Source organism: Borostomias antarcticus (genome assembly GCF_949987555.1).
Source record: "Borostomias antarcticus genome assembly, chromosome: 9".
In the NCBI taxonomy this organism is placed as follows: Eukaryota; Metazoa; Chordata; class Actinopteri; order Stomiiformes; family Stomiidae; genus Borostomias; species Borostomias antarcticus.
In genome coordinates this window covers 23,634,442-23,649,658 of record NC_140242.1, presented here as the reverse complement: position 1 = coordinate 23,649,658, position 15,217 = coordinate 23,634,442, and the positions used below count along the sequence as shown (strand labels likewise).

Sequence of the window (15,217 nt, the reverse complement as noted above, 5' to 3'; positions counted from 1 at the left end):
AGGGTAACCAGCTTCTGTACACAACTTGATATACATACAGTGCATAGCAGGATATACACCAATGTATACAGAGGATTCACAGGTAGGTTTGAGGCTGCCTTTCTGTGTCTCAAGGTCCTAGCTAGTGATTGTAGGCTAGGCCGAAAAGGTACGTCTTGAGATCTCGCTTGAAGACCTCCGTTGTTTCGGCCCTTCTTAGGCACTCCGGCAGGGTGTTCCAGAGGTTGGGGGCATAGAAACTAAAAGCTGCCTCTCTGTGTTTCTTTGTCCTGGCTTTTGGAACTGTTAAAAGTTCAGTACCTGAGGATCTGAGTGGTCTGTTGGGCATGTACCTGACAAGCATGTCTGAAATGTATTCTGGTGCATGACTGGAGAGATTTATAGACTAGTAATAGTATTTTAAAGTCTATTCTAGAGTTGACAGGTAACCAGTGTAGTGATTTTAAGGCTGGTGTGATGTGTGCCCTTCGTCTAGTCTTAGTGAGGACTCGTGCTGCAGCATTCTGTATCATTTGTAGCTTAGAGATTGCTTTCTTTGGTAGGTTCGATAGTAGAGCATTGCAGTAGTCCAGCCTGCTTGTGATGAAAGCATGCATGTCTTTCGGTGTCAGCCTGAGAGAGAAAGGGTTGCACCTTGGCAATGTTCCTTAAGTGGTATGACACCTAGGTTTTTAGCCTGGCATTTGGTGTCAATTTCCAGAGTTTTTAAATGTGCAGATAGTTTCTCTCTTGCAGCTTTTTCTACAATGATCAGTACTTCTGTTTTGTCCTGGTTTAGTTGGAGGAAATTATGTGACATCCATACATTTACATCCGTAATACACTTGACAAGGCAGTCAATCAAGCTGTAGTTACTGGGTGACCACATCAACTTTAGCCGCTTGGATGGAGACGGGAGTCAGCAGAGCCTTTTTCGTTCTGAAGTCCACCAACATCCGCCCTCCCTGGTCTTCGCTACATTTGCAAATGGTTCTGCTTGCAAAACTCTACAAAGTCCTCCACCAAGCCCTGTATTTTCCTGTCTCACCCTCACACATCCAACAATGGCAGAATCATATTCACTTCAACCTCTTCAGATGGCATGTCTCTGAGTTGTATCTGAAGTCAGATGTGTAGAGGGTGAACAGAAAAGGAGCCATGACAGTCCTGCTGACCACCTGCTTCGACACACAGACCTAAAGCCTCACATATTGTGACCTGTGTCAGTCATATAGTCCGTAATCCAAGTCACAAAGGGGACATCCACCCGCATAGATGGTATCTTGTCTCCTAAAAGTAGAGGCTGTATGGTGTTGAAGACACTGGAGGAATCAAAGACCATGATCCACAGTGTTAGCAGCCATGTCCAGATGGGATGGGATCACAGTCAATCACAGCATCTTTCACTGTTTATTTGTGTTTCTTTTGTACTTGGGTGCTTGTGTTGGGTAATTAGGCCGGTCCTGTTAGGCGCATCTACCGATCACATTTTAAAAATGGACATATTGGTTCTGACAGCTCCTGGAGCAGCCGCGGTTAACAGTGGCCTTTATGTTGACAGCTGTAAGGAGGGGCATAGTCTTCACATTGACTCATCAGTGTCCTCTGTGAGGGGCAAAGGAAATGGATTGTTTACTGCTAATCAATACTCGTCAATGTCTTTAATTTATTGTAGCACTACAGAGTACGCAGCTGTTTCACCAGCATTATTTGGTTTGAGGAAATAGCTCGGGCATTTAATTAATCACTTGTCTTGCAATGTTGGCAGTAGTTTTTTTTTAGTGACATTTCGTTTCAAAAGTATTTTTTATTGCAGAGCTTATGCAATAGAAAATACAACAGTTGAAGTATGGAAGCTCAGATTTTACAATTAACCTAACTCGTCCCTCCACCCCTCACCCCAGCCCACATCCCCTCAGCTGCTCGAGTTAGTATTCAACTAAATACATCACAACAATTCACTCCACTGTCTTATTGAGAAAACACGTAAAGGGGTCCAGATCTTATCAAATTGAGCTAGCTTGCCATCTAATGTATATCATATCTTTTCTACGTGCAAAGTGTCTGTCATTTCGCTAAGCCAAATTTGAATAGTAGGGGCTTCTTTTTTCTTCCAAAACAAAAGTATCAGCTTTTTAGCAGTGATAAGACCATAGGATTTAAAAAAAACTCTGTTGAGCTCTTCGCAGAGTCCTTGATATCTCTGATATACCCAATACAATTAGGATTGGGTCGGGATCTAATTGAGATTGAAGTACTTCTGAGAGAACCCTTAAGACCCTTACCCAGAAAGTGTGTAATCGAGGGCAGAGGGCGCAGCTGGGCAGAAGCGCAGCAGCAGCTGTATGGCATTTATTGCACAGGGGGGAGGTATCTGGATATATTCTGTGCAACTTTGTCTTGTAATAATGTAGTTTATGCACCATTTTAAATTTGATTACGCAATGGCTAGAGTTGATGGAACAAGTGTGAATATACTAGGGATGCACCGATTGCAAAATTCTGGGCCGATGCCGATGTTTAAAATAACAATCCGGCCGATGTTTAATTTATTTTATTTTTATTCCCCCTTTTGTGCCAGGGAAACAAAGAAATGAAGTGTTTGGTTCCAAAACACCAATTTTTATTTCACTTTAATTTGAAAGCAAACTACACGTGCATTTGCGGCGTTATATCACGGATCTTCACTGAATCTGCAGCTGGGTAGGTTACGTTTTGCATCAAAAAAAGCTGTAATTGTTGCGACATAACATCGGCCACTACCATCGGTGAATGTCATTTTATTTGCCGATGGGCCGATGGCAGTCAACAAGGCCAACATCGGCCGATGCTGATGTTCGGCCGATGCATCAGTGCATTCCTAGAATATACTCTAGGCTGTTGTCCCAAACTGCATCTGAAATGCTTTGATCTAACTCCTCCTCCCATCTCGCTTTGATTGCAGCTGTAGAAGGTGGGCTGATATATTGAAGTGTATTGTATAGAGTTTAAATTATTTTTTCAGATCCCATGAGATGTTTGAGGCAGTTGTCTGTCACAGAGAGACTGGCCTTTTCAAACACAGGCACATGCTTTTGTACATAGTCTCTGATCTTTAGGTATCGAAATAAGTTCAGATTTTATCCACAACTGTTCAAAAGAGGCAAAGGTCCCATTTTTATAAAGGTCTCCTATAGTGCGGATGTCTGCCTCCTTCCAGGTCTTAACAATACTAGACAATACTTCTGTCTAGTATTGAAGGGGTAAAAGAGGGGTTCCCATGGATGGGTGATAAAAACAGAAAGAAAGGGTCGTTTGGTAACATTTCTCTCAGCAAATTAATTCAACATTGGAATCTGTCACCAGGCTGTCAGACACAAGTGCCTTTGTCGGAACTGGGTACAACTTTTTGTTAGCGACGGGAAGAATGTTCCACTGTTTCATGTGAAACAGACTAGCAGCAAAACATTGGAAATTTAATCATGTAGCTACTTTTTCCCAGACTACTGAAATTTCATTCCATGTGAGAAATGGGTTTAGTCTTAAAGGAAAACTCTTTTTTTTTGCGTTTAGTCTCAAAGATAACTCGAAGCTGATTCACAAGAACTTGGCCAACTTCCTCCTCCAGCATAACAGAACAGAATTAGCTGCAAGCTCCAACGGTCTGTTCATAGTGGTGCTCTGCAGAGGAAGCGCTCACGTCTTCGTTTCCGACCACAGAAGGCCATTTATACCACGCATGACCTGTCAGTAAGACGCTTGATGAACCCTTTCTTTCATAGAGAAGAGAAAATAGAATATCACAGCATGTTGATTGTCAAGGTAGGTCAAATACTGTAATTAGTACTTCATTTCCATATTTCCATAAAGGTGTTGTGAACCAGACTGCTCTTGTTGTTGCGTTGTCCACATGGCAAGACCTCTAGGTCGTGTGCAGGCTGGGTCGGGCCGGGTAGAAGGCCATAATCACAATGACAGGATTTAGCAGATTAAACTCATGACTAATTGAGACCAGGAAGGAGATCCTACGTGTTCACAGGCAACAGACAACATAGGGACAGACAACATATCACGTGTGTGTTACTCACTATCACTGGACTCATGGGATGCACTGGTGATATGTTTAATGTCTGTTGTAGCTTGTACAGCATATTACTAGGACAGGCATACAGTTCTTACAGTGATAAAGATATTTCTATACTCACTATATTGAATATAAAGAGGGGAACTCTGGTAGAGAAACTGGTGCCTAGCCTCAGCTGAATGGACTGAGGGTGTTGTCTCAGGCAGCTTAGTCCCTAGCTGGCTAATGGCAGGGCTCATGACATAATGATAGGATCTGAATTATAGATGCGGTTATGCTGCATGTTAGTTGGTGTGTAAGCACTGACGGTGTGATGGTGTGAGGGCTAGACGCAGGGCCGAGGCCCCAGGAGTGTGTTCCCATCACATGGTCTCAGGGAGCTCCGCAGATGTATCCTGTTGTTGAGGCAGAGGGGACACCTCTGAGTCCCCCCTTCACATCAGCATAGTATGTTGCACACACAAGGCTCAGCTTATTCAGCTTGCCTTTGAAAAGTAGATATCTGAAATATAGAGACCATAATTTCACTGAAGTATTGAGCTTTCAATGGAAGTGGCTGGGGTACTTTAATATGTACAGTAGCTTTTTCTGACACGGGAAGCTAATGGTTCATAGCTCATTGCTTGATCTCAGAATGCTGTCCTGATAAATGTAGGCCGCTTTGTCGCATTGTAGAGAGGGGCGAGCTGGAGAAAAGTCGAGAGTTGAGCCCGTAGTACAAACAGAACAAGACGAAGAAGGAGTTTACAAGTAGCCTACAGCAGAGCCATTTGCAACGGGATATATCATTTAGAACAGCAATGGTGTGCAAATGTTCAGACCCCGACCGATTGAAACTTTTGACTTTTTGTTCTAGGGATCGACATAAACACTCCAAACCGAGTGCTCTGTAGGTCAGTTTGTGGAGAGCATTTTGACGAAAACTATTTTACTAGCAGTAACGTGATGTGAATCTCCTTAGTGATTTTATCCAGTAGCTAATGGCAGGATGTATTGTTTACAAGTTTTATTCCATGTTTGTTTGTTTGTTACCAATAAAAAGTACATATTTTAGAACATTGCTATACTGTTTCTTGAATTGAACACACCATACACAAAGCTTGTTTAGGAGTGAAGTGGCCCGGGCTTGTATTCAGCAGTTATGTTATTATGACACTATAATGCTTCAATAAGAAGAATGCTTAGAATATTGCCATCAGGATTATCAGTTTGTGTTGTCCAGAAAACAGTTTGGGAAAGGTTACAGCAGGTCACAGAATTTCAAAGGTGTCCACAACCTCTTTGAAGCTACATTTTCTCAGGTGGGGAGAGCCTATTTATCCTGAATAGCTCACACTATGCAACTTGGCAGAACTCATCTGTTTCCATGGCCCGACTGCTGCACTTTCAGCCCCCACTCCAGTCTGAATTGTCTGTGAACAAAATAAATAGTAAACCTATGTGGAGGGGCACTGGAAGCACAGTACTGTGATGCATTGCCGTGTTCTAGGTCTGATCAATTCCTTAGAGTTATGTGTATCCCTCCAATAGGTTTGCCTACTCAATGTCTACTGTATGGTGTAACCTTGCAATGTGGGCCAGACATGTAACTTATAAGCTATTAGTGTTAGGGACAAACAATCAAGTGTACAGAAGAGTTCAGCTGTGGTAGATGGGGTGTCTTACAGTAATTTACTGTCTAAAAATCATAGCGTACTCAAACTAGAAATGGTGCTCAGAGAGCACAGACCTCTGCTCCTGAATGCATTCCGTGGCTCTGTGCATGCCAAAATTGAATGGGTTCTAAATTGGCCCATGCTGTATCCTTCCATGAAGGTTTCATGAAAAGCAGTCTAGTAGTTTTTGTGTAAACCTTGTCCAAAAATGAATGGAGGTGAAGGGCCGTGTTTGGGTGGCTCTTGGACCCACCCCGTGATTCGCCGGAGCAGAAGTAAAAATGACTTGAGGTGAATGGGTGGCTGTATTTGTGGCACTCTGTGGCGCCCTCCTTGGGTCACAGCCGGCGGGGGGCAGTGCAGTGCACTCCGAGCTCTCCCCCCGCACACCCCAGTCCAAACCCTGTGTCTCTAGCACCCCCACGCTGGCTTGCACGTCAGCGTGCGCTGTCACTAGGGCAGAGGTAATCATTTGATACTCACTGCTGCCGCCCATGTTGGGGATGATGCATTACATCTTAAATGGTGTTGAGAGACTCGCGTTGAGGTATCTGATTAGCGGGAGAACATTTACGCTGAGTTATTAACTATGGCAAATTTTAAACTTTAAAACATGTAAATAAAACATGTAAATAATGTAATGTAATGTAATGCATCATCCCAACATGGGTGGCAGCAGTAGGCTAAACAAAGCGGAGAGCGCCGAATCGCCAGTAGAAGAAGACAGTCGATGCGCTGTGGATATTAGCCATTTAAGTGTACAAATTTGCCTTTTATTTGAAAGGTGGGGGACTACAAACTGTAGCGACCTCGGAGAAAAGGCTTTCATCTTTCCAACGATGTGTTTACTTTGGTGAGTAACGAAACGGTTTTGTCTGTAGAGTCGGACGACCGGGCCGATGAAGCGCATTCATAGGTAAATTGCATTGAGAGTAACAGGGCGTTATCTGTAGGATATCACCCTGGACCAGGTCTAGGGGACCTTTGTAATCCATCTCCCATCTAATTGTACCGCAAGTTACTTAGGCCTACAATATTTTGCCGAGCACATAAGTCATTTGATATAGGCTACAGTCCCGTGCGACCTGTCTGGGATTTGGAAACGAGTAGCCTATGAGCAGTGTCATCATATCAGCGCACAACTCACATTCAGTGGGCTCGCGTTGATATTCAGTCGTCCTCATTACCGTCCTCCTGAGGTAAAACTATTAATTCTGTTTGTTTGCCTTAGCCTAATGCACCGTAATGGAACACAGGTAGGCTAAGGGAATAATTTGAATGTCACGGAGGTTCCAATGTAGGCTATAGTCCTTGCAATGAGAGAAATGTAACTCCGAAGCTGCACACAGCGCGCGCTCGTTTGTACACGCACGTTTGCACACATACTGTAGTCTATATCTCTGTTGGAAAAAAGGCAGATTTATTTTTTAGTAAAGATTTTAATTTATTTAGTTTAAATTTTTATTGCATTTAATTCGTTTTAAATAAATGATTCAAAAACATATTTTTAAGTAGGCTATTCGTTTTTATTTCATTTTCTACTGCTGGGGACATCGTCACTGCCAGCAGGTCTTCCCTGTCTGCTGACAGTGTTGACATTTTTCCGAACCGAACCTAGACGTCAGTACTGAGGTACGTACCGAGAACCGAACCTAGACGTCAGTACCGAGGTACTTACCGAACCCCTATATTATGATGATGATGATTATTATTATTATTAATATTATTATTATTATTATTATCAGCAGCATCTTTTTTTTTGCCTAGTCCTAAATCATTCCCTGTGGGACGGTGTTGGGGAAATGACTATTACAGGGTTGCTCTTTATCAGCAGCTCATTTATAGGAGCAGGCAGCCAGTCAGTTTCTCCGGCAGTAATCTGATTCAAGTGTGCAGTTTTCATTTCAGTCGCCCCCTTCTTCTCCTCCTCCTCCTCCTCCTCCTCCTCCTCCTCCTCCTCCTCCTCCACCTGTCAGGAAAATTGAAACTCAAATGGAGAAATTCCGCCATTGCAGTCCTCAGGGCCCAATTAACCTGAACAGTGTCTCTGTCTCTGTGTCAGGGCTGCACACAGTAGATGGGATCAATACTGAGGCCTGGTGACAGCTCACACAATGACTTTGCACTTTCGCTGTGCTGAGGGCTCAGATGGAGCCGCGGACTGACTGATGACGCCTCGTGACAGCTCCCATTGTCTGCCCGGCTGAAACAGGCCGCATCCACCGTCACATTGCGGATTCTCATAACCCCTTGTGTCTAGGATAAGACTATGTTGTCTGCCAGGATGATGGATGTAAACTATATCAACTGTCTGAGCAATATCCATTCCAAGCTCCTTCCCTCCAACGTTAGTCCAAAGCGTATCCGCTGGCCTGGTCTGTGCTCCCCGTCCTGTGAGCGTAGACACGGCGTCCTGTATCGATCTGGTCTCCTCACCCAATTGCCGTCATTATCGTAATGGTAATTAGATGTGGAGGGATTTATGTTGCAATTGTAGTCTTACGAGATGGCCTCTAGTTTCTTGCAGTCCTGACAGTGATTATAGCCATAATTCAGCTGAAGGCGAGGCCATGTGCCACACAGCAGGCCTGGACTGTATACACGGTTGAGTGAAGAGAGAGAGAGAGAGAGAGAGAGGCTGAGGATGAACGATCCCAGCGAGCCAATTATAAGGGGTGAGCGGTTGGTTTTGGGTGATGAGTGAGAAAGACATGAACATGATGGGTGCGTAGGAAAGTAGGTCCCAGGTGCCTCCGGCCTCATAGTAAACACAATGACAGTCTAACGCAGTAATGCGGGCTGTAATACCTCTAGGGAAAGGGGCTGAACATCCAGATTTCCAAAAATAGTCCCTTAATCGAATCCCTGCTGGCTCAGATAGTGCATTTAGAATTGGCTGAGATTGTTTTGGAGGTTTGGTAGAGGCTAGGAGGAGCGGGGGGTGGGGGGTCGGTTATTAAGGGCAGTTCGTTAATGTGGAGGTTTAGCCTCTGATATGGAGGCTCAACAGTCAAACTGAGGGGAGAGTATGATGGTGGTGATGATGGTGTGTGTTCTCTGTTCCTTGTGTTGCAGATGAGTGCAGTGGCGTGAGTGTGTGTGTGTGTGTGTGTGAGGAAGATAATGCCCTTTGCCCAGGAGTCCTGGTGCTGCTGAGGGAGAAGTGGACGTCATGTCCCACCACGCCCACCACCACCACCCCCCACAGCAGCGGGGCCCGCACGGCCGCGCCATGAGCACTGAGGAGAGAGGCTCCACCCCCGTCCACAAGACCTCCACGCCAACGCACAAGAGCGCCTCCTCTTCCTCCTCCTCCCAGCGTGACGGCCGGCAGGTAAGCAGAACACTGTTGTGCTCAGCTGGTCAGGGAACAGGGAGGAGGGCTGGCAGTGAACACAGTGGTGCCACGGTCAGCTGGTCTGAGGCCTTGTTCAGACTGCAGACAAATCAGATTGGTTTCTTAAATACGATCTTTAGGACTGACTGTCCACAATGGTCCGTGTAACGTTTATCAGTTTAATTTGATGAATGATGTGAGTAAATAGAATAATACGTAATTGGTTGCATTATTTCAATTGAGCATTTTTTTTAATACCTGATGTTAAATAGAAATGTGACTATTTGGACTCGTTTTTCCAATTGTCGATTTTTTTATATGCTCCTTTGAAATATGATAATTGAAATATTGACGCAGGTCAGAAAACTGGAGTATTTCCTGTTTATCTCCTCATCTGGAGGGAGGAGGGGAGGGGACTCTGCTGCATGTCATCAAATGTCACAGCAGAATCAACCAATCACACCGCCAGCTTGTTTCTGGTACTATTTTCAGTTTATTTCTGTCTGCGTTCCCCGTAGTCAGCTAACGTTACGTTGAGCTAGCATAAGATATAATCCATCTTCGTCAGGTACATCAATATACTACTATGCATATTCATCAAAACAACTACTTATCCTATATCTATATATTCATGTAATCGTACCCCCATGTTCAATTTGACGTCTGCTTCTGGTTTTTACAACTGTTCGGTTGACCAGACTTTTGGATCTCTGAGGTTCTACTGTATGCCAAAAATCAGATTTGGGCTGCTAGTCAGAACTAGCCTGAGAGCAGTGTAGAGGGTAGAAGACACACACAGTGTTATTATAATAATGCCACAGTCAGCTGGTCTGAGAACAGCGCAGAGGGTAGGAGATACACAGTGTTATTACAGTATAATAATGCTACAAGCAACTGGTCTGGGAACAGTGGATAAGGCTTCACTGAAATGATTCACTTTTGCCAGTCTCAGAAGAGTGTCTTTGGAGCCCACTGATGGACAGACAGACACGCAGGAAAGCAGGCATGCAGACAGACAGGCTGGAAGACGGACAGGCAGAAAAAGTAGGACTAGCTATTGACGTCCTGTGTTGCTGAAAACCCTTACGTTGTCCCTGTGGTAAAGGTGCACTGTTGAGTCACTGTGCTCTAGGGTATGCGCTGCAGCCATAGTAAACGATGAATTACACAGCTATTTCAGCTCAGCTTACGGGGGGGCTTAAACCTTAGCCCCTTGAGTCAGACGTTTTGAATGCCTTGCTCTGATACGCTGTAGCACCGTAGCCAGTGAGAAACAGGACACTGCACGGGAATCTCTGACATCACGACTTTTCCGTTGGTGGATAGGTCATGAATTATTCATGAGGTGGAGATAGAAGGGGTCTGGCAGCCGGAGGCTGGGTGCTCCACTGAACATGTGGCATTCTGTGGTTACTGTATGTGTACAGTGTGTGTGTGTGTGTGTGTGTGTGTGTGTGTGTGTGTGAGTGTATGAGAGTGTGTAGGTGTGTAGGTGTGTAGGTGTGTGTGTGTGTGAGAGTGTGTGATAAATAAAGATGTTTGTACTTGTTGTTGTTGTTGCTGTTGATGTTGATCCTAGGGTTACCCCTAACCCCATCCTGGAGCTCTCCCCTCCCTGCCAAGAGGCTCTTTTAAGGCTGCATTTCTCCACACCCCTATCTCACTCTGATCCCCAAGCTGAATGAGTCTAATTAAAGATAAGATAACATAACACTTTATTGAAGAATTTTATTAATTAAAGAAGGTTCAAGCAAACCAGGCAATAAAGCTAACAGTACTAGCTAGTCAGTACTTGTCCCGTCCGATGGATTCACCTTATTTGTCCTTTCCAGACAGTGTTGTTTCATTGAGAATATAATTGGGCCATGATTCCCCTGTGCTGTTGCAGCTGTTCTGTCTCAGTGCTGTGCTGCTTTAGCCAGTAGGCCCAGTGTAAGCTCAGGTGGACTTTCCACATGCATCTCTGCTGGTTTTGATACAGGAGGAGTGGACTGTGGCGTGTTTCCATTCTGAATACAGGCCTATCCTCATTGGCTAGAACAGTTAGAATGCAAAGAAGCGGCTCGCTTCACTATCAACATCACCATGGAGATGCATTACCACAAGCAGTAGGCTTGTTTGCCAACATGGTGAGCCCGTATAGTGTGTGTGTGTATGTGTATTTTATGTATGTACATGTGTGTGTGTGTGTGTGTGTGTGTGGACTGCTTAAGTGGGGTTACACGCCCCAGGCGCCCCTCAGGAGAAGGCCCTGCTGGCCTGGGCAGTGGGAGAGTGAGTGGACTGCTGCTATTTGCAGGGGAAGCCTTAATGAGATCCTGCTCCTCTCACCGATCAATACGTGTCACTTCCCCTTGTGCTGATGCGGCTTGAACACTCTGGAGACCCCCGCAAGTGCAATTACAGACATATATCTGCAGTACATCACCCCAACACACACACAAACACACACACACACACTCATTCAGAATAAAGCACATGGACAGGAGTGCTGTACCCGTTTATCATTTCTTTGGTAAGATATGATGTTTTTTCAACATGGAGATAGCAGGGATGATAGATTTCTGGTGAATACCAAGGAAAAGACCTTTGATAAGATCTGTCTGGATTTATGATGGCACTGAAAGCAACAACACAATTATCAGCAGGCGAGATATGAGATATGCTGTGTTTTGATTGAATTGTGCAAAACGAATGATGATGTGAGATCATGAAAGGGTGATGAAGCGTCCACGCTGACAGAAGAATATAGCTCCTCTCTTTCTCTCTGTGAGGGAGGGGAGCCAACAAAGCTCCTTTTCTTTCTCGCCTTGGATCTCCCCGAGTGCAGGAGCCTTGAGAAGGAAGTTGACGCTACAGTTTTCTGCCGAGGCAGGCCTTCTGCTGTCTCCCTAATGGATGGTCAGTCTGCGAGTCTGCCCCGCCCGCCTGCCCCGCCCGTCTGTCCGTCTCTCTGTTTGTGTTCGGGGTAAAAGTAAAGCTGCCACCTGTTGACCTTATCAGAGTGCTGAGTAAAAAACAGGGCAGACATTTTGTGATCCCATCTGGCCTCTGAGAAAACCTCACCAAAACACACTTTCACTTCAAAAGGTCAGGATTTCCTTGCCTGATGTATGTTGGGCATGTACAGTGGGCTAGGGTTAGAGTTGGGGTTACTAGGGTTAGGGTCACTAACTCGAGTTAGTGTGTGTACAGTAACTCTCACTGTTTTACATCTCATCTGCCCAGCCTGACCGGCCCAGACCCCGCCAACACACAGATTTATTATGGTCGAACTGACTGGGGCCAAAGTGCCTCATAGCAATCGCTCTGGCTGTTATTATCGATGCCTGGCGTACCTCGCTCGGCTGAGGCGCCCTGATGGTGATCAGAGCAGGAGAACTCTAACACCTACAGTACTTGGGGTGGCACTTCACTTGGAATGCATGACAGTATGTTTGAAGTGCTCAGTAGACCGGTGTTTGGGTCTTCATGGGAAGATTGCGTGAACCCTTGGTCATGCTTCGTGTTGTTAAGACTGCCGTGGCGTTTTTAATGAGTTCTGGGAGCACTGAGGCACTCTGCATAGCATTAACACAGACTCAAGTGTTGTAGATTTGAGCACTAGTTCCTAAGGCTCAAATTCACTGACGTGTAAGTGTGTGTGTGTGTGTGCATGTGTGTGTGTGTGTGTGTGTACAACAGCATGTCATCTATTGAGCTGACGCTTGATTTGCGGCTGAAAACACAATGAACCATCCATTAACAGTGAACTACTGTATGCCAGCTTTACAGAGTGAGTCCATTGGCAACCCTTCTCTAACCTGGATCTAAGAGACCTTACCTGGAACAGTGTGTGGTGTACCAGTACCACACCAGCCAGCTTCAGTAAAGGAGGGTCTTAAGGGTGTGTTCAAATCGTCTAGGCCCACTCTACATGCGGACAGGCAGTAACATACAGACAGCCTGGCTACTTTTCTCACCACCATCAGGGCGGCATGTAGCTCGGGAGGTGGAGCGGCTGGCTGGGGATCTGAAGGTCCCCGGTTCAATCCCAGCTCCCGACAGTGTGCTGAAGTGTCCTTGAGCAAGACACTGAACCCCAAATCGCTCATCTGCGGCACAGTGGCGCAGTACTCAGCACTGTCACCTCACAGCAAGAAGGTCCTGGGCCTTTCTGTGACGAGTTTGCATGTTCTCCCCATGTTTGCAAGGGTTTGAACCCACTACGAAGAACAGATGATCTTTTGTCCTGTCCCTGACCAGGACTTGGACTGAGCACTTGGACTTGGGCCGTGTTCAGATTAAAGACCCTTCAAGGTTGTGTAATTATGAATTGTTATAATCAGTTGCATAGCAAATCCAGGGAATATTCTAGCCTAAATCGCTGAAGCTATCATTGCAGGATGTTGAGGGGACCTACTAAGTGAATTGGATTTCCTCTGTCGCAGCATGTGGACTCCTTTATTTGCCATCGTATTGATCTATCACTTTTAGTGGACTGAATTTCTCTCCATTATCTTTTCAGCGATACTCAGGAAGGTAGTGGTAATGCTCATTATGGTCTGTTCTGAAAGCTGACGCACTGCTCACAGTGTTCCTTTGTGCTCTGTTGGGTAAACAATGATTTCATTATTAGCATTGCGGAGGAACGAATGTAGCCTAGTAGTGATTATGGCGAAATAGCAATGATTGCTCCTCTCATGCACAACTCTAATTTTTCATATGATTTCCCACAAAGGTGAGTTAGACTTTGAAACTAGACTTTGAGAGTCGATGTCCCACTTTCACCACTCTGCTGTAAGTGGGTCAGGGTTTTCACAGCAGATGGATTTGCTAGGTCATCGGAGGCCTCCTTGAAGTGTTGTTGCTGGCCTGCTCGTATCATCTGCTCTATAGGGTTAGAACCGTCCACATCAAGGTCAGATGTACCTCCTCACCTCGCTGAGAGAAGCAGCTGGACAAACATTGATTCGCTGGGTCTTAGCAGAATCAGTGAAGCAGTCCAAGGTTTGTTTTGCCATGGACGTTCTGGTCCTGACACACACACACACACACACACACACACACACACACACACACACACACAAACACACACACAGGCGGGCAGCTTATTAGTCAGGTAATAATCTGGGCCAGCTGTACCTCGCTCTCCTCTTGGTCCTGTGTGGCCCCGGGTGGCTGCCTGTGTGCCACTGTTGGACAGCAGCGGTGTGACGTAATACGTAGCTAGCCTCACGTGACCCTACGCCTGGCCCCTCCCCCCCCGAGCAGAGCAGGCCTGTGATTTGCTGACCTGAGAGGAACAGGAAGAGCAGAGTAAGGGAAAAGTAATGGGGTGGAACTGCTGAGGGGGCTTGAAGACACACTATTAGACTGAAGCTCTGTGAAGAGAAGGAACAATGTGTAGTGTGAATGAATGTATAGTCCAAGTGGTACAGTAGTAGCTTCTATCTTAATGTGAACTGTAGTCACAGGCAGCGTAAAGGATTATTTCTGCTTCAGCGTCTGCATTCTGTCTGTGTTCTGTGCTGAAGTGACCAGATGAGCTCTGACACTACTTTCGGTTTTTCTATTTATCCCTAGGAGGCAGACAGCTGGGAAATCATTGAGGGGCTGAAAATTGGCCAGAGCAACGTCCAGAGGCCTGATAAACACGAAGGCTTCATGCTGAAGAAGCGGAAATGGCCTCTGAAAGGCTGGCACAAGGTAGGCTCTGATACCACCATGACAACACTTCACAAGTTAGGGTCTAATACCACCATGACAACACTTCTACCCGTCAAAATCAAACCTTCAGGGTTCATTCAGTTCCAGAGGCCTGTCCTCTGTATTGTTCACCAACAACATGCTGTTTTTTCCCTCAGCGCTTCTTTGTTCTGGACAACGGTATCCTGAAGTACTCCAAGTCCCCCATTGACGTGAGTAACCCTGGCGACGGGCCGTGGGGCAGCCAGGCCTGGCATCATGGATGGCATGACGATGACTCTGCAGAAACAGCCTCCAGGGTCACCCTGCTCATTGTGTTGCAGCCTGCCATGTCAGTCTGCAGGAAATCTGAAAAATAACTCACAAAACTGCAGCGTCAACAGTAAACAATTGTGACCAGAACACAGGGCCCTCACAGGGCTTCCTGGGGCCATGCTCTGGTCACGTTGCGTAACAGTGGCGGATCTCATGGTTGTAACACGTGAATTAAAATGT

At 45.7% G+C, this 15,217-nt stretch overlaps 1 protein-coding gene across 3 annotated transcripts in view; it reads left to right on the top strand.

Moving 5' to 3' along the window:
- Positions 1-8,890: 8,890 nt before the first annotated feature.
- The window catches only part of osbpl6 (oxysterol binding protein-like 6), a gene marked incomplete at its 5' end in the record, with an annotated part of 22,734 nt that continues 16,407 nt past the window's right edge, over positions 8,891-15,217 (top strand). For 2 of the 3 annotated variants that reach the window (XM_084443686.1, XM_084443687.1), the window contains 3 exons: positions 8,930-9,031; positions 14,600-14,722; positions 14,881-14,934. In XM_084443686.1, the coding sequence (XP_084299812.1) occupies positions 8,930-9,031; positions 14,600-14,722; positions 14,881-14,934 (279 nt within the window). Of the gene's footprint in view, positions 9,032-14,599; positions 14,723-14,880; positions 14,935-15,217 lie in introns of all 3 variants that reach the window. The other variant, XM_084443688.1, reaches the window with a different exon arrangement.